At 39.7% G+C, this 19,379-nt stretch overlaps 1 protein-coding gene across 1 annotated transcript; it reads left to right on the top strand.

Moving 5' to 3' along the window:
- The first annotated feature begins 278 nt into the window (after positions 1–278).
- LOC132554881 (guanine nucleotide-binding protein G(q) subunit alpha) lies at positions 279–18,646 on the top strand. The gene is made up of 8 exons (XM_060219210.1): positions 279–519; positions 9,246–9,430; positions 10,105–10,259; positions 11,329–11,457; positions 13,019–13,148; positions 13,590–13,743; positions 14,795–14,902; positions 15,206–18,646. Exons 1-8 carry the CDS (start codon positions 402–404, stop codon positions 15,286–15,288), a joined length of 1,062 nt encoding a protein of 353 aa, XP_060075193.1. The 5' UTR covers positions 279–401; the 3' UTR covers positions 15,289–18,646.
- Positions 18,647–19,379: the final 733 nt, after the last annotated feature.

Genomic DNA, 19,379 nt, shown 5'->3' with positions numbered 1-19,379 from the left:
AGCGCATCGGCACCTATTCTCTCGGTGTTTGTCGATTGTAGTACGGAAGGTTAATTTGTCTGATGAAAATAAGTCTTTATTAATTTTATGTGTTAATTGTCATATTCGCAAATTTGATTAACCGGATGTGAGTATTTAACAGGTGCGCGAAAGTGTGGAGAAATCGCTACAGCTTTACAGGGCCTTTCACCACACCCAAGGAAAATAGAAATACCGGAACGAGACTAGAGAAACGTTGTGGACTGGCTAGGCCTGCCGGTACCAGAGAAAGGTTCTACTCTCAAGAATCGGTTTTACAATTTCACATGTGTTGGTTTAAGGACCTAGCCGACTAATTAATTGTCGGTCGGACTAGAGTAGAACGGATAGCAGGGAAAGACTCGGCAATACACACTCTCGTCATGGCGTGTTGTTTGAGTGAAGAAGCGAAGGAGCAAAAACGGATAAATTGCGAAATAGAAAAGGAACTGAGGAAGGCCAAGAGAGATGCCAGACGGGAGTTGAAACTTCTGCTTTTAGGTACGTATAGAACTGTGGAGATTTGTCGATGTATTATACCCCAAAACACGGATATAAACAACCCAGGACTGCTCTGCAATCGATGGTCCACCGGCAGCCATCTTGAATAACTTATGTCGTTCTAAGGGTTTGGTACAGCTGTAAAGAGAAATATCGGCATTTAATTGTGATTTTCTGTTGGTTTTTCCTACATTTGTGGTCTCGGGCAGCCAATGCAGACATGAGACACTGGTTGTATACCGACAGTTTGTGTGTATTGTATGATAGCTGATGTGGGCCGCCATCTTGAAATGAAACATTCGGGTGAATTCATTAGCTCGAGCTGTTTTCATTGAAGAAACTACTTTTCGTGATATATAATGATTTTTTACCCAGTCATTCAAATTTTCAATATTTAAAATCTTCCGTCGCCACTTATATGTCTGTTATTGTTCATGATATATAATATATTCCAAAGGGAAGAAATTGATTTTTTTTACAGAAAATGTTGACATTTGCAATGTATAGTTGGTGTGTATTGGATGTCTGTATGGGCCAGCTTCATGTAGATGTGCATTATGCTATGTGTAGGTGGAATCGTCGATTGCCTTATTTTGTAGAATTACAGTTTGCTTAACAACCTAAGCAGATTACATAGGAAAGCTGATTCTATCAGGACAGGGTTTGTCTGATACACAGCATCATAATTAAAGCTGCTGAGGCAAGTAGTGTCATATTTAAAGATTTTGCTAGAGTGATTTAAAAAAAATCCCAATATCACACAACATCATTAATTACCCCAGATTGTAGTTCCTTGTGTTAATTGTATTTTTGAGATGCTTGTTAAAAATGGAAAAGATGGGCCTGATTGGAACTCTTTTCATTTAATCAGCATGGTAATCGTTATCAGTTTAGTATTATATACATATCAGATATTAGCCTTTCAGAGCTGCTTTCAATTTTATTTGAAAATATTTACCCTTCCTGATTTCTGTGCCCCATGAAACAACATCCAAAAATCAACTTGTGCCACAAAGACAACATACCAGTCAGCTTTTCTTTATGACCCATTGAGTATCAAACAGATATCACAAGCAGAATAGTATGTCCTTGTTATGCCCCATGAAGGTACCATACCCAGAATGCTGAACCCTTTCTCTGTCTCACGAAGACAACACAGCCAAAAAAGTTAGGTAACCCCTCTGATTGAGACAGGATATTGTCATGCACACATCCCTCATGATTTGGACGGGATATTATCCTGGACACATCCCTCATGATTTAGATGGGGTATTATCCTCGACACATCCCCCATGATTTGGACAGCATGTTATCCTGGACACATCCCCTATAATTTGGACAGGTTATTGTCCTGGACACATCCCTCATGATTTGGATGGGATATTGTCCTGGACACATCCCTCATGATATGGACAGGATATTGTCCTGGACACATCCCTCATGATATGGACGGGATATTATCCTAGACACATTCCTCATGATTAGGACGGGATATTATCCTAGACACATTCCTCATGATTAGGACGGGATATTATCCTGGACACATCCCTCATGATTTGGACGGGATATTATCCTGGACACATCCCTCATGATTAGGACAGGATATTATCCTGGACACATCCCTCATGATATGGACGGGATATTATCCTGGACACATCCTTCATGATTAGGACAGGATATTATCCTGGACACATCCCCTATGATTTGGACGGGATATTATCCTGGACACATCCCTCATGATTTGGACAGGTTATTGTCCTGGACACATCCCTCATGATTTGGACGGGATATTATCCTCGACACATCCCTCATGTTATGGACGGGATATTGTCCTGGCCACATCCACCATGATTTGAACGGGATATTGTCCTGGACATATCCCCCATGATTGGACGGGATATTATCCTGGCAACATCCCTCATGATATGGACGAGATATTATCCTGGCCACATCCCTTATCATTAGGATGGGGTATTATCCTGGACACATCCCTCATGATATGGACGGGATATTATCCTGGACACATCCCCTATGATTTGGACGGGATATTGTCCTGGACACATCCCTCATGATTTGGATGGGATATTGTCCTCGACACATCCCTCATGATATGGACGGGATATTGTCCTGGACACATCCCCCATGATTTGGAAGGGATATTATCCTGGACACATCCTTCATGATTGGACGGGATATTATCCTGGCAACATCCCTCATGATATGGACGAGATATTATCCTGGCCACATCCCTCATGATTTGAACGAGATATTATCCTGGACACATCCCTCATGATTAGGACAGGATATTATCCTGGCCACATCCCTCATGATTAGGACAGGATATTAGCCTGGACACGTCCCACATGATTTGGAAGGGACATTGTCCACGACACATCCCTCATGATTAGGACAGGATATTATCCTGGACACATCCCTCATGATTTGGACGGGATATTGTCCTGGACACATCCCTCATGATATGGACGAGATATTATCCTCGACACATCCCTCATGATATGGACGGGATATTATCCTCGACACATCCCTCATGATATGGATGGGATATTATCCTCGACACATCCCTCATGATATGGACGGGATATTATCCTGGACACATCCTTCATGATTTGGACGGGATATTATCCTGGACACATCCCTCATGATTAGGACAGGATATTGTCTGGGCCACATCCCCTGTTATTTGGACCAAAACAGAAATGTTCACCCCCTTTAGGATGAAATAGGTTGATCTGAACATGAGGGGGAAGATTATTAAATGTCACAAGTCTTTGATTATAAGTTGTTGGTTAAGATGAGTTTCAATCTTGATGATATCATAGGATTTTCAGTTTGAGGATAACACATTATTAGTGGTAGACATCCTGGTGTACATGTTTGACCTCATAAAAGTACTTCCACTTTCAGGACACGTCATTGAAGTCCCTGAAATTGTTTTCAGAACATGCAAAGAGCACATGCGCTTGTTTCGAGCCTTGGTTTAGAATAAGGAGTTCTTGCACAGAGAAAAAACCCTTATTTACCCGTTCTTGGTGAGACAAAATACCATACCACACACTGTGATTTTAGGGACCTGGATACTTGAATCCTGGGCTCGTGATTTTCCTGTGGAACTGTGGAATTTTGAGGGGTCAATTTATCTCTTAGTTATTATATAATGGGCCTTGGAATTTTGGAAATGGTGTGTACCATACTTGCCTAAAAGATTCTACCAAAGTCACTGCCTGGACACATCCCCCCTTGCTTCTGAGGGGACGTTTCTTTATTATCCCTGGACTGGAGGTTTTCCTTTTGTTTGGGATATCCCCATTGCTCATTTGGGATATTGTTGTGGACTCGTTACACTTGGTGGGGATATTGTCTTGGACTCATTGCCCTTGGTGGGGATATTGTCTTGGACTCATTGCCCTTGGTGGGGATATTGTCTTGGACTCATTACCCTTGGTGGGGATATTGTCTTGGACTCATTACACTTGGTGGGGATATTGTCTTGGACTCATTACCCTTGGTGGGGATATTGTCTTGGACTCATTGCCCTTGGTGGGGATATTGTCTTGGACTCATTGCCCTTGGTGGGGATATTGTCTTGGACTCATTGCCCTTGGTGGGGATATTGTCTTGGACTCATTGCCCTTGGTGGGGATATTGTCTTGGACTCATTGCCCTTGGTGGGGATATTGTCTTGGACTCATTACACTTGGTGGGGATATTGTCTTGGACTCATTGCCCTTGGTGGGGATATTGTCTTGGACTCATTACCCTTGGTGGGGATATTGTCTTGGACTCATTGCCCTTGGTGGGGATATTGTCTTGGACTCATTGCCCTTGGTGGGGATATTGTCTTGGACTCATTGCCCTTGGTGGGGATATATCATCCTGTTACATAGCCAGGCCTGATAGATTGAACAAAACTTAATAAGAAGTAATTTTGTACATAGGATAGGTCAGCTTGATAAGGTAGATTTTAATAAGATAACAAACCATTACTTTTGTTACACAGTTAACTGGATAACATATTTGGAAAAAAAAAGTTTTTACTTTGATTTGTACCAGAACAAATAGATAAACCCTTGAGATGTTGCTTTTAATATTTGTATATCTTAAGTCCCATACTTTTGTCTTGACTTTCTACAGCTCTTGTACAATATTTAGTACCCAGCTCTTGTACAACATTTAGTCCCCAGCTCTTGTACAACATTTAGAATCAAACTCTGTACAACATTTAGTCCCCAGCTCTTGTACAACATTTAGTCCCCAGCTCTTGTACAATATTTAGTCCCCAGCTCTGTACAACATTTAGTCCCCAGCTCTTGTACAACATTTAGTCCCCAACTCTTGTACAATATTTAGTCCCCAGCTCTTGTACAACATTTAGTACCCAGCTCTTGTACAACATTTAGTCCCCAGCTCTTGTACAATATTTAGTCCCCAGTTCTTGTACAACATTCAGTCCCCAGCTCTTGTACAATATTTAGTCCCCAGCTCATGTATGTTTAGTCCCCAGCTCTTGTACAACATTCAGTCCCCCAGCTCTTGTACAACATTTAGTCCCCAGCTCTTGTACAACATTCAGTCCCCAGCTCTTGTACAACATTTAGTCCCCAGCTCTTGTACAACATTCAGTCCCCAGCTCTTGTACAACATTCAGTCCCCAGCTCTTGTACAACATTTAGTCCCCAGCTCATGTACGTTTAGTCCCCAGCTCTTGTACAACATTCAGTCCCCAGCTCTTGTACAATATTTAGTACCCAGCTCTTGTACAACATTTAGTCCCCAGCTCTTGTACATCATTTAGTCCCCAGCTCTTGTACAACATTCAGTCCCCAGTTCTTGTACAACATTTAGTCCCCAGCTCATGTATGTTTAGTCCCCAGCTCTTGTACAACATTCAGTCCCCAGCTCTTGTACAACATTTAGTACCCAGCTCTTGTACAACATTTAGTCCCCAGCTCTTGTACAACATTTAGTCCCCAGCTCTCCCAGCTCTTGTACAACATTCAGTCCCCAGCTCTTGTACAACATTTAGTCCCCAGCTCTTGTACAACATTCAGTCCCCAGCTCTTGTACAACATTCAGTCCCCAGCTCTTGTACAACATTTAGTCCCCAGCTCATGTACGTTTAGTCCCCAGCTCTTGTACAACATTTAGTACCCAGCTCTTGTACAACATTCAGTCCCCAGCTCTTGTACAACATTTAGTCACCAGCTCTTGTACATCATTTAGTCCCCAGCTCTTGTACAACATTCAGTCCCCAGTTCTTGTACAACATTTAGTACCCAGCTCTTGTACAACATTTAGTCCCCAGCTCTTGTACAACATTTAGTCCCCAGCTCTTGTACAATATTTAGTACCCAGCTCTTGTACAATATTTAGTCCCCAGCTCATGTACGTTCAGTCCCCAGCTCTTGTACAACATTTAGTCCCCAGCTCTTGTAGAACATTTAGTCCCCAGCTCTTGTACAATATTTAGTACCCAGCTCTTGTACAACATTTAGTCCCCAGCTCTTGTACAACATTTAGTCCCTAGTTCTTGTACAATATTTAGTACCCAGCTCTTGTACAATATTTAGTCCCCAGCTCTTGTACAATATTTAGTCCCCAGCTCTTGTAGAACATTTAGTCCCCAGCTCTTGTACAATATTTAGTACCCAGCTCTTGTACAACATTTAGTCCCCAGCTCTTGTACAACATTTAGTCCCCAGTTCTTGTACAATATTTAGTACCCAGCTCTTGTACAATATTTAGTCCCCAGCTCTTGTACAATATTTAGTACCCAGCTCTTGTACATTTTAATACCACAAAGCCAAGTGATACAAAAATTGTTGTTAGAAAAAGTTGTGAATTACCTGTTGTTTTCTGATTATAGGGGCCTAATAAGGAGTCTTGTTTGTGTTATTGGCAATATCTGTTCGTTTCAATAGATGTCACAGTGACTTGGAACAAGTAAGCGACTTGCATTTTTGTCAATGGTGAGATGTAAAACTTATCTGTAATAGATGATAAGACTGAAGTGACTGTTGTGAAATGTGATCATCACATGTTTAACATAAACAAGATCATGGACTTTATTTCATCCTTAAGACATCTAGTTTATATCAGCAGACTGATCGTTGTTTACAGTCCATTGAGAGTACTCATCATTACAGTCTATAATGACTAGCTGCAGGTTCCTTATGTAATCAAGTTACTTGGTCAACAGTGTAAAAAGGTCAAAATGTAAGACTTGAGTCTTTAATATCCTATAACATTAATATGCATTCCCCTGCTAAAGCAAATTTGTTAGACCCATGAATTACTTAATGCTGACTACTTGTCATAGTCTACATTCATATACTGTATGTGGACCCAGGAAACTTGTAGATTTAAACAAACTTCAGATCATATATACAAACCCCTTATCATATACAAGCCTCAGGTCATGTACAAACCTCAGGTCATGTACAAACCTCAGGTCATGTACAGACCTCAGGTCATGTACAGACCTCAGGTCATGTACAAACCTCAGGTCATGTACAGACCTCAGGTCAATACAAACCTCAGGTCATGTACAGACCTCAGGTCATGTACAGACCTCAGGTCATGTACAAACCTCAGGTCATGTACAGACCTCAGGTCATGTACCAACCTCAGGTCATGTACGAACCTCAGGTCATGTACAAACCTCAGGTCATGTACAGACCTCAGGTCATATACGAACCTCTGGTCATGTACGAACCTCATGTCATGTACAGACCTCAGGTCATGTACAAACCTCAGGTCATGTACAGACCTCAGGTCAATACAAACCTCAGGTCATGTACAGACCTCAGGTCAATACAAACCTCAGGTCATGTACAGACCTCAGGTCATGTACAGACCTCAGGTCATGTACAAACCTCAGGTCATGTACAGACCTCAGGTCATGTACCAACCTCAGGTCATGTACGAACCTCAGGTCATGTACAGACCTCAGGTCATGTACAGACCTCTGGTCATGTACCAACCTCAGGTCATGTACGAACCTCTGGTCATGTACAAACCTCAGGTCATGTACAGACCTCAGGTCATGTACGAACCTCTGGTTATGTACGAACCTCAGGTCATGTACAGACCTCTGGTCATGTACGAACCTCAGGTCATGTACAGACCTCAGGTCAATACAAACCTCAGGTCATCTACAAAACTTGGGTCATAAACAGACCTCAGGTCATGTACAAACCTCGGGTCAAATGAGTTGAAAGATCCCTGAAGTGTAACTTGGAATAAACTATAGCTTGGTATTTGAACTCCGTGAAAACAAGTTGTAAAAATGAATATTTTGTTTTTGTCTCCATGTTTTTCTCTTCAGTAGCTGACTAAACTTTGACACAATTTAATCGAGTATCTGATGGGGCTTTTATATTGTCATTTCCTTGTTGGATCTGTTAATTTCTGTGATGTGAACACATAGCTGTAGATGGTGTAGTACTTGAGTAGCATACCTGTCAAGTTCCAGCAGAGAAATACAAATAAAGGTGAAAGTTCAGGTTGTCCTCTAAAATCTCCGATATAAAGCTCTAGTTGGTGAATTATTCTACTGACTTGAGCTAGTCTCTGTGTCATAATGATCATACAATGAACTGTAACTTTAAGGGGACTAACACGCTCTGTAAAGAAAATACGGAGAATCCAACAAAATGATCATGATGTTCTCTTGACTCCGAGAGGGAAGGCCTTGTGTATCACCAAGAGGGAAGGGCTTGTGTATCACCAAGAGGGAAGGCCTTGTGTATCACGGAGTGGGAAGGCCTTGTGTATCACCGAGTGGGAAGGCCTTGTGTATTACTGAGTGGGAAGGCCTTGTGTATCACAAATAGGGAAGGCCTTGTGAATTTAGGAGGGAAGGCCTTGTGTATTACTGAGTGGAAAGGCCTTGTGTATTACTGAGTGGGAAGGCCTTGTGTATTACTGAGTGGGAAGGCCTTGTGTATTACTGAGTGGGAAGGCCTTGTGTATTACCGAGAGGGAGGGCCTTGTGTATCACCAAAAGGGAATGCCTTGTGTATTACCGAGTGGGAAGGCCTTGTGTATCACCGAGTGGGAAGGCCTTGTGTATCACCGAGAGGGAAGGACTTGTGTATCACTGAGTGGGAAGGCCTTGTGTATCACCGAGAGGGAAGGCCTTGTGTATTACCGAGAGGGAGGGTCTTGTGTATCACCAAAAGGGAATGCCTTGTGTATCACCGAGTGGGAAGGCCTTGTGTATCACCGAGTGGGAAGGCCTTGTGTATCACCGAGAGGGAAGGACTTGTGTATCACTGAGTGGGAAGGCCTTGTGTATCACCGAGAGGGAAGGCCTTGTGTATTACCGAGAGGTAAGGCCTTGTGTATTACTGAGTGGGAAGGCCTTGTGTATTACCGAGTGGGAAGGCCTTGTGTATCACCGAGAGGGAAGGCCTTGTGTATTACCGAGAGGGAAGGCCTTGTGTATCACCGAGAGGGAAGGCCTTGTGTATCACCAAGATGGAAGGGCTTGTGTATTACTGAGAGGGAAGGCCTTGTGTATCACCGAGAGGGAAGGCCTTGTGTATTACTGAGTAGAAAGGGCTTGTGTATCACCGAGAGGGATGGGCTTGTTTATTTCCGAGAGGGAAGGCCTTGTTTATCTCCCGAGAGGGAAGGCCTTGTGTATCACCGAGAGGGAAGAGCAGAAAAAATGTTAATATCATGCATCGCTTCAATTTTTTTAGGAACTGGAGAGTCTGGAAAGAGTACATTCATCAAACAGATGAGAATTATCCATGGAACTGGCTACTCCGAGGAGGACAAACGTGGCTTCATCAAGATTGTCTACCAGAACATCTTTATGGCCATGCATTCAATGATTAGGGCAATGGACACCATCAAGATCGCGTTTGAAGTAGCAGATAATGAGGTCAGTCAAAGTGAATTCAAATTTCATTAATTTAGCTTATTCTACATATGATTTTCGTTTTGAAATAAATGATATTAGGTCTTGTTAGGTCAGTTTTATTATCAGACTAAAAGCCTAGGCCTGAATTGATTGTGGAAAAACAACATAATTATAGTACCGAGTTAGAATAGGGAATAGAAATAGAACACGATGATGTATATAGCTGGTTATTTTATGATATTTACGCTCTCTAAGGTACATGTCATTCATTAAGATATGAGAGGATTGTTTTTAAATGTTGTAAAAATTCTGTGAAAGTCACCAGCTATATGGTAACATATCTATTGGATAAGTGTAAAATGGCTGAAGTAAAACGGAGTGTAATTTACAAAAGATAAAAAAAAAATTCCTGAAATTATTTGTAATGTTTACTTTAGATACCTGTAGGACTCGATTTGTTTGTTGATGATTTTTGGAAACAATGACAAGGTGATAGAATGAATTTCCAAAGAAAAAGGACAGAGGAACCGTCTTATTGTTTATGTATAAATCCTATTGAAAGAAACATATGAAAAATACTTATTTTATTTGTCTGCTTCGTTAACCATTAATCTTGAGAGAAGCTTGTTGTAAAATTGTTTTATTTAATGAAATCCTTGGTTCCATTTTATCTGATTTATTATCACACTTTACAGGAGAATGCCTCGATGATCAGACAGGTTGACTACGAGACTGTAACCACACTGGACTCTCAGTCTGTTGAAGCGATTCAGTCATTGTGGGCTGATGCTGGCATACAGGAGTGCTACGACAGGCGGAGAGAGTACCAACTCACAGACTCTGCTAAATAGTAAGTTTTTATTTAACTGCTTAAAGAGTTCCATAGAAGCCAGTGTGATGTAAAGGGATTGTAAGAGACAATACGCTTTCAAGATCTGGTTCAAAGAGAATTTTTAAAGCATAGTGTCTTTATGAATACTCTAGAGAATGAACAAATCAAAACTTTACATTATGGAAGTGACATGGTCCAAAAATACACAGAGAACTCCCCACTGAAATATGCGGTTATATGTTTAAGTTCATCATTTATTGCAGATTGAAACATTTTGAAAAGAAAGATGTTTATATCACCAGTTTTCCTTGGCGAAATACTCCTAGTAGAAAGCATAGGTCTATAAAAGAACAGTTTAAATTGAAGCTTTCCCTATTTGATAAAGTAACTGTACAGTAAATCCCTGAAGTTTCAATAATATATAGTTACAATCAGCAGTTCAAACTTATTTCAAGAATTAGTGATTCGGATTGCTGCGATCCAGTTATTTTGTGAGAATTTTTTTTTTGTGCATTAGGAGAATTGGTCAGAACTTCAAAAATATTGACATTCATTTCAGTCTTATATACCTTTCATTATGTTCAATAACACCATAGTTTACATATCTTAAGAACTTCCTAAACATGTCATAATTGATGTTAGAATTTGTGAACACCATACATAACATATTAGTGATACCTGTTTTTTCGATAGTTTCTCATTTTTCTTTTTAAAGTAAATTTTGCATGTGTGGACACTTAATTTGAAGAAGACAAAGTGGGATGGTGAGACGTAAAATATCATTTAATTTTGATTTTAACTTTTAGTGTCCTGGTATGAACAGTAAACAAGTTACAGTTAAAAGTTTGTCAATTTTTATCAGGGCTCTTACACCCCATTTTGGGACTGGGGCCCGGGGTCCTTAGAATTGGGAAAGATAGCGGTGTTTTCCTTAGAATTGGGAAAACTTGGGGTCTAAATTGGGAAAAAAGATACTATTTTGCATTGGGAATCGGCCCCAAATCTGGCAAATCGAGAGCCCTGGTTATACATAGACAGGATTTGAAACAATTTACACAGATATCAATATACTATGTTTTTTTATTAGTTACTTAGATGATGTGGACAGGATTGCGGCACCAAACTATCTACCCACATTGCAAGACATCTTACGTGTGAGGGTGCCCACAACTGGAATTATAGAGTATCCTTTTGATCTGGACAGTATAATATTTAGGTAAGTAAGCATTCACATCACAAAGACACAATGCTTGACCATATAACTGGTTCAGAGAGACACAATGCTTGACCATATAACTGGTTCAGAGAGACAAAATGCTTGACCATATATCTGGTTCAGAGAGACACAATGCTTGACTATATAACTGGTTCAGAGAGACACAACGCTTGACCATATAACTGGTTCAGAGAGACACAATGCTTGACCATATAACTGGTTCAGTGAGACACAATGCTTGACCATATAACTGGTTCATTGAGACACATTGCTTGACCATATAACTGGTTCAGTGAGACACAATGCTTGACCATGTATCTGGTTCAGTGAGACACAATGCTTGACCATATAACTGGTTCAAAGACACAATGCTTGACCATATAACTGGTTTAGAGAGACACAATGCTTGACCATATAACTGGTTCAGAGAGACACAATGCTTGACCATATAACTGGTTCAGAGAGACAAAATGCTTGACTATATAACTGGTTCAGAGAGACACAATGCTTGACCATATAACTGGTTCAGAGAGACACAATGCTTGACCATATAACTGGTTCAGTGAGACAATGCTTGACCATGTATCTGGTTCAGTGAGACACAATGCTTGACCATATATCTGGTTCAGAGAGACACAATGCTTGACTATATAACTGGTTCAGAGAGACACAATGCTTGACCATATAACTGGTTCAGTGAGACACAATGCTTGACCATATAACTGGTTCATTGAGACACATTGCTTGACCATATAACTGGTTCAGTGAGACACAATGCTTGACCATGTATCTGGTTCAGTGAGACACAATGCTTGACCATATAACTGGTTCAAAGACACAATGCTTGACCATATAACTGGTTTAGAGAGACCCAATGCTTGACCATATAACTGGTTCAGAGAGACGCAATGCTTGACCATATAATTGGTACTAACAGATATGATGCTTGACCAGATACCTAAACATGAACTGGTACAGAGAATTGTTTATACAATGATAAATGTATATCACCTATAGGAAGTGTGTCTCCCATTAGAAAGTGTGTCCCATAAGGAAGTGTGTCTCCCATTAGAAAGTGTGTCCCATAAGGAAGTGTGTCTCCCATTAGGAAGTGTGTCTCCCATTAGGAAGTGAGTCCCATAAGGAAGTGTGTCTCCCATTAGGAAGTGTGTCTCACATTAGGAAGTGTGTCTCCCATTATGAAGTTTGTCTCTCATTAGGAAGTGTGTCTCCCATTAGGAAGTGTGTCTCACATTAGGAAGTGTGTCTCCCATTAGAAAGTGTGTCCCATAAGGAAGTGTCTCCCATTAGGAAGTGTGTCTCCCATTAGGAAGTGTGTCTCCCATTAGAAAGTGTGTCCCATAAGGAAGTGTGTCCCATAAGGAAGTGTCTCCCATTAGGAAGTGTGTCTCCCATTAGAAAGTGTGTCCCATAAGGAAGTGTGTCTCCCATTAGGAAGTGTCTCCCATTAGGAAGTGTGTCTCCCATAAGAAAGTGTGTCTCCCATTTCGAAGGATACTGTAGAGGTCTTGTTTCCAAATATGATCTTTTTTCCTTCCAGAATGGTGGATGTGGGAGGACAGAGGTCTGAACGGCGCAAATGGATCCACTGTTTTGAAAATGTCACGTCCATCATGTTTCTTGTAGCCTTAAGTGAATATGACCAGGTTCTTGTGGAATCTGATAATGAGGTAAGTGATGGTATGACAACTGGATTGGTAACACTGTTTTAAAGAAAGGCTTAGAATTGCATTGGATTAAACAAAAAAGGCTGGGACATTGATCTGAATATTTAATGAGGAATTGTTTGCATTTTCAGTTTTAATTACTTTGACAGGAACTTGTTGGGGGAAAAGTTAATTGTGTCCAAGTTGAGTATCATACCTCCATGATTAGTATCAGTGAAAAAGCCTTTATTTGTGTATGGTTTATCTCCCTTCAACTGTGTTTTTTTATTGGCACAAACATATCTATATTTAATTGGTAATTGGATTGAATATTGTGCTAAAAAAACACTAAAAAGGACATTTAGTCAAAAGGGAGAAAATAGTGAAATATTGTCAAATGGAAATTTTTGACTATAATATTGATAAAATGATGATATGGTGTTTTTTTGTTGTTGCTTTTTTTAGAATCGAATGGAGGAATCGAAGGCTTTGTTTAGGACTATAATTACATACCCCTGGTTCCAGAACTCCTCCGTCATCCTCTTTCTCAACAAAAAAGACCTACTGGAGGAGAAGATTATGCACTCGCACCTCGTAGACTATTTTCCAGAATTTGATGGTAGGTTGTGGCTTATCTGTCGCACGTCTGTTAACCCAGTTATGTCTGTCAACCCATCTGTGACATTTATATTATGTCTGCCCACCTGTAATATGTCTACATGTCTAAAAAATGTCTGTCTACCCATCTGTTAAATGTCTACACATCTATAATATGTCTACCAATATGTGATATGTCTACACATCTGTTATATGTCTACACATCTGTAATGTCTACACATCTGTAATGTCTACACATCTGTTATATGTCTACACATCTGTAATATGTCTACACATCTGTTATATGTCTACACATCTGTAATGTCTACACATCTGTTATATGTCTATACATCTGTAATATGTCTATACATCTGTTATATGTCTGCACATCTGTAATGTCTACACATCTGTAATGTCTACACATCTGTTATATGTCTACACATCTGTATACACATCTGTAATGTCTACACATCTGTTATATGTCTACACATCTCTAATGTCTACACATTTGTTATATGTCTACACATCTGTAATGTCTACACATCTGTTATATGTCTACACATCTGTAATGTCTACACATCTGTTTTATGTCTACACATCTGTAATGTCTACACATCTACACATCTGTGATATGTCTATACATCTGTTATATGTCTACACATCTGTAATGTCTACACATCTGTAATGTCTACTTATCTGTTATATGTCTACACATCTGTTATATGTCTACACATCTGTTATATGTCTACACATCTGTAATGTCTACACATCTACACATCTGTTATATGTCTACACATCTGTAATGTCTACACATGTGTAATGTCTACACATCTGTAATATGTCTACACATCTGTTATATGTCTATACATCTGTAATGTCTACACATCTGTTATATGTCTACACATCTGTTATATGTCTACACATCTGTAATGTCTACACATCTGTTATATGTCTACACATCTGTAATATGTCTGCACATCTGTAATGTCTACACATCTGTTATATGTCTACATATCTGTTACATGTCTACACATCTATTGCATAGCTGATCTATTCTGTGTATTGTGTTACAGGGCCAAAGAAGGATGCTCAGCTGGCTCGTGAGTTTATATTACGGATGTTTGTGGATTTAAATCCTGATCCAGACAAGATAATTTATTCACATTTTACGTGTGCAACAGGTGAGATGATTTTGTAATACCCTGTTAATGTACAGTTGTCCCTAAAAAGTGCTGAATGGGTTCACATTGTTTTTATTCAAGTCTAACTGTGTTTTATTACCTCTACATCTGTATATTCTGTAAAGCACATTTAAACATCTCAAATTGAATAATATGTTGATTAAACTCCTTCAAAATTTATAACTTTTTGGAGAACTGAAAAAAAATCTGGAGGTGTTCTCAGAACCTTACAGAGATTATGGTGAATTCCTATGTAATAAACAGAGTAAACTTTCTCTCAATTTGTCTATGTTCATGTTTCAGATACTGAAAACATTAGGTTTGTGTTTGCGGCTGTGAAGGATACCATTCTGCAGCTAAATCTAAAGGAATACAATTTAGTGTGAGCAGGTCAAAGGTCAGGTACGCCCACCTGCATAGACAGTCCATTGGTGTACATTAACAAGGGGAGGAAACTGGTCTGGTGACCTTTGACCCCAGTCAGTAACCTCTGACCTCATCCAATTACCATCTCTGACACGTGGCCTTGGCTTGATCGACATTGAACACACATTTGTTACGAGCTGGTCCATTGGTTGATTGTGGGCCGGATGATCGTCAAGCTGGTGTTGTAACAGCCGGTTTTATCTTGAACCGGTTTTATTAACAATTCAAAAGTCGGTTTAATTTAAAACGGTTTTATACATATATATACATACATATATATATATATATATACACATTTAAAAGAAAACTGGTTTTTTATGGTGATGTGAGCCAGCATAGTCTGGCTCAGTGCTGCATACCAGTCCGTATTGTCCACATGGCTTTTTCTCCGTGTGGTTTGGAGAGGACAACCATTGGAGAGAAGCACTAGAAGATCTTGGGCTTAAAGAGTGTATTGGTGTCTGAATTCAGCTACATGTGGTGGATCGCCATTTAAATATAAGGTGGTCATTTTGAATGCGTGCTAGAAATTAAAAAAAATCTTTTTATTTAAAAAAAACCTGTGATTGTTGTGACAATTGTTGACGGTTTTGTCGAGTGACCAGTATATAGAACCAACGGTCAACGGCTGGACTTTGTCAAATGACAAGTATATAGAACCAGCGGTTAACGGCTGGACTTTGTCAAATGACCAGTATATAGGACCAGTGGTCAACGGCTGGACTTGTCAAATGACCAGTATATAGGACCAGCGGTCAACGGCTGGACTTTGTCAAATGACCAGTATACAGGACCAGCGGTCAACGGCTGGACTTTGTCAAATGACCAGTATACAGGACCAGCGGTCAACGACTGGACTTTGTCAAATGACCAGTATACAGGACCAGCGGTCAACGGCTGGACTTTGTCAAATGACCAGTATACAGGACCAGCGGTCAACGGCTGGACTTTGTCAAATGACCAGTATACAGGACCAGCGGTCAACAGCTGGACTTTGTCAAATGACCAGTATATAGGACCAGCGGTCAGCGGCTGGACTTCCAACACCAACAGTTCAACACTCGTCAGTCTGTCTTGCAGGAGATTTCATGTGGATATCATACTGAATGAATTTGTGAGGAGAACAAAGTTTGATGGTTGGAAAGATCTGAATAGCTGATTGTTACAAACATTTCATTCTTGTTCAGTTGGACATAACAATTTTAAACTGAACTGAGAGAGAAATCATTGGAGAGAGGTTTGGAGATTTTTTCTAGAAGGACATCAACAGTTTCACAATTTTAAATACAAGATATATATCGTTTTACTAGCCAACAGTGTTTAGATGTCTGATTCCTAAAGCTGTTTGGCAAATTTTACTGTAGTCAAAGATGTCTGGTTTCTCTCAGTACCGCTGTCGTATAACATAAAACATTGGGTCCCAGTCGTGCACTATGGTATTTGTGGAGTGATAGGTGCAGAAAGTATGTTCGTTTGAATCAACACACTGCTGGGGTTGTAAGAGCTACCAGGATGGAAGTTCTGTGCCACTTTCGTTTGTTCTTTGATATCTGAGTGCACTTGCTACTGTTGACTTTTGATAGGAAACTTTCATTTCTTGTAGTTTTATAAAATACAGAACTTGTTGTATTGGTCCAGCAAATTTGCAACAAAATTACTGCAGGAAAATATGACAGTAGTGGCCTTAGAATAACAAGAGGTTCGTGGGTAAAAATTGACCTACTTAGAAATCACTATGAAGGTCACTGGTTTAAATTGACCCATTGACCTACTTAGAGATCACTATGAAGTTCACTGGTTTGAATTGACCCATTGACCTACTTAGAGATCACTATGAAGTTCACTGGTTTAAATTGACCCATTGACCTATTAGAGATCACTATGAAGGTCACTGGTTTAAATTGACCCATTGACCTACTTGGAGATCACTATGAAGTTCACTGGTTTAAATTGACCTACTTAGAGATCACTACGAAGTTCACTGGTTTAAATTGACCTACTTAGAGATCACTACGAAGTTCACTGGTTTAAATTGACCTACTTAGAGATCACTTTGAAGTTCACTGGTTTAAATGGACCCATTTTCATGATTTACATGGAGATCACCATGCTTTCATAGCTTTGATTGACAAAAATGTGCATCTGACTACCAAGAAAGTCGGTTGTAAACAAATCCAATTAATTAGGAATCAAATTTGTATGGTTACAGTATTTACAAATTGGTAATGTTTATTTTAATGGGTTTCTTGTTTGTTTTTGCATAAAAATAAGGCAAAGTTCGTGATAAATAAATACTCTTGTTAAGCTAAGGTGGCTTAGATGAACTGACCATACAAGGACTGGCTGACCACTGCAAGATTGTGTGGAGCTGAGTGTTCACTGACCTGGGCAGCAGTGGAGCCGGTGTTAAAAGCAACATGACTCCCCTACCACAAGGTTGAATGCCCGATGTACACTTTCCTGGCGGGAAATGTGTCGTGTCATTTGTATGTAATGGTATGTGTGTGCATAGTGCATGTAATTTATTAACACCTGTGACTTAAGCAAATCCTTCGCAAGTCTCCCTTTGCTAGCCCTGGACAGTCCAGGTACCACAAATGGTGTAACCAATTCCAAAGGAAAGATCTAAACGAGTTGGAGTCGTTGGTGAGACCATGGTGACTGGGTGGAGAGAGAGACGTGTGTTTGCATTGTAGTATTTACTACAGTTCTGATGGAATCCTTTTTCCTCTGTAAAACTGTCTTGTAGTAAAATAACAGTGACATTCTTCACCAATGTCCTTACATGCTAGGTTACTGTTTCACTGGCCGAGAGATAGGATTTTTATAGTTTTTTTTATATATTGGTTTTGTAATGCTTGAGACTGAGCTAGGGTGATATAGTTAGTTTATATGTATGTATACATAGCTAAACGTACGTATATCTATGTATATATATGTGTAATATATATATATATATGTGTATAGTGTGTGTGTGTATACAAATAGATTTCCTGGAGGCACATGGTTGGTCAGCCCATAGGTTTAGACCTTTAAAAATCTCAAAATGAACATATTTGGTTAACAATATTTATCATGTTTTCAATTTATGTAAATAATTTTGAGATATGCTATCAACAGAATCATGGTTTCTAAGGTTTGAGATTAACACCTGAAGGAAACTTGGAGGCTGACTTGCTGCGATGCCAATAGTAATGATCTGAGGTATGGATGATGTGTATGTGTGTGGAAAGTTGAACTTGAGGGTGTATATACGAAGGTGTGTGTGTGTGCGTGTGCGTGCATGCGTGCGTGTGTGTGTGTGTGTGTGTGTGTGTGTGTGAAAAAGATCTGTCCGCATTTTATTGACACACCTAGCAAGTGAGAAGGACAAAAGGAAACCAGGAGTCAAATCACATTTAGTGATAAAGGGAAGCAACTCTTGTTGTCTGACTTGCTTGCTTCTACTTTGATGTGGTAGTTTTACAGCATACACAGACAAGGGGGATAACTCCTGTTAACAAGGGTAGATATACACAAGTCTCTGTACGCAATTACTTTTATCATGTAGTCCCATAAATGTTTGTAAAGGGACTGCGATGGACAGGGTTTCATGATTTTTATTGAATACAAATGTGAAAATGTGCTAATCCCAATATGAAACAGTTGGTTGTTTTTGTGATTTAGACCATCGAGTAGATTCAGTCATAGTAATGCAGATTTGGGCTCAGTTTGTTGAACAGATGGTAGATTTTGTGCAATTTTCATTTCACTGATGCAAGAAGTATACTTCAGATAGGGGAAGTAACTGGGTGCATTCTTTGAATGACTTTTTGCATCAGGATGGGAATTTCCAAATTGTGAAAATGATTACATTGCTTTCAATCTTTTGATGTTATTAAATAACGTGTTGAAAGATTGGAGACATACTATGATAAAGAATGTTTCTGGGGTTTAGAAAGAAATCAGTCCACCACTACGCAACGTCTCAAATTCACAACTCGATACAAGATTGTCGCAGCTAAAGAGTAATCTGTTGAGTGCTAGGTATTTACTGTGTTAACAAGGGTTG

This window comes from Ylistrum balloti, unplaced genomic scaffold, assembly GCF_031769215.1.
Source record: "Ylistrum balloti isolate Yb309-2 unplaced genomic scaffold, AGI_CSIRO_Ybal_v1 Utg370448, whole genome shotgun sequence".
NCBI lineage: Eukaryota > Metazoa > Mollusca > Bivalvia > Pectinida > Pectinidae > Ylistrum > Ylistrum balloti.
Note: the sequence above shows the minus strand (reverse complement) of the source record. Positions and strands in the feature narration are given on the sequence as shown.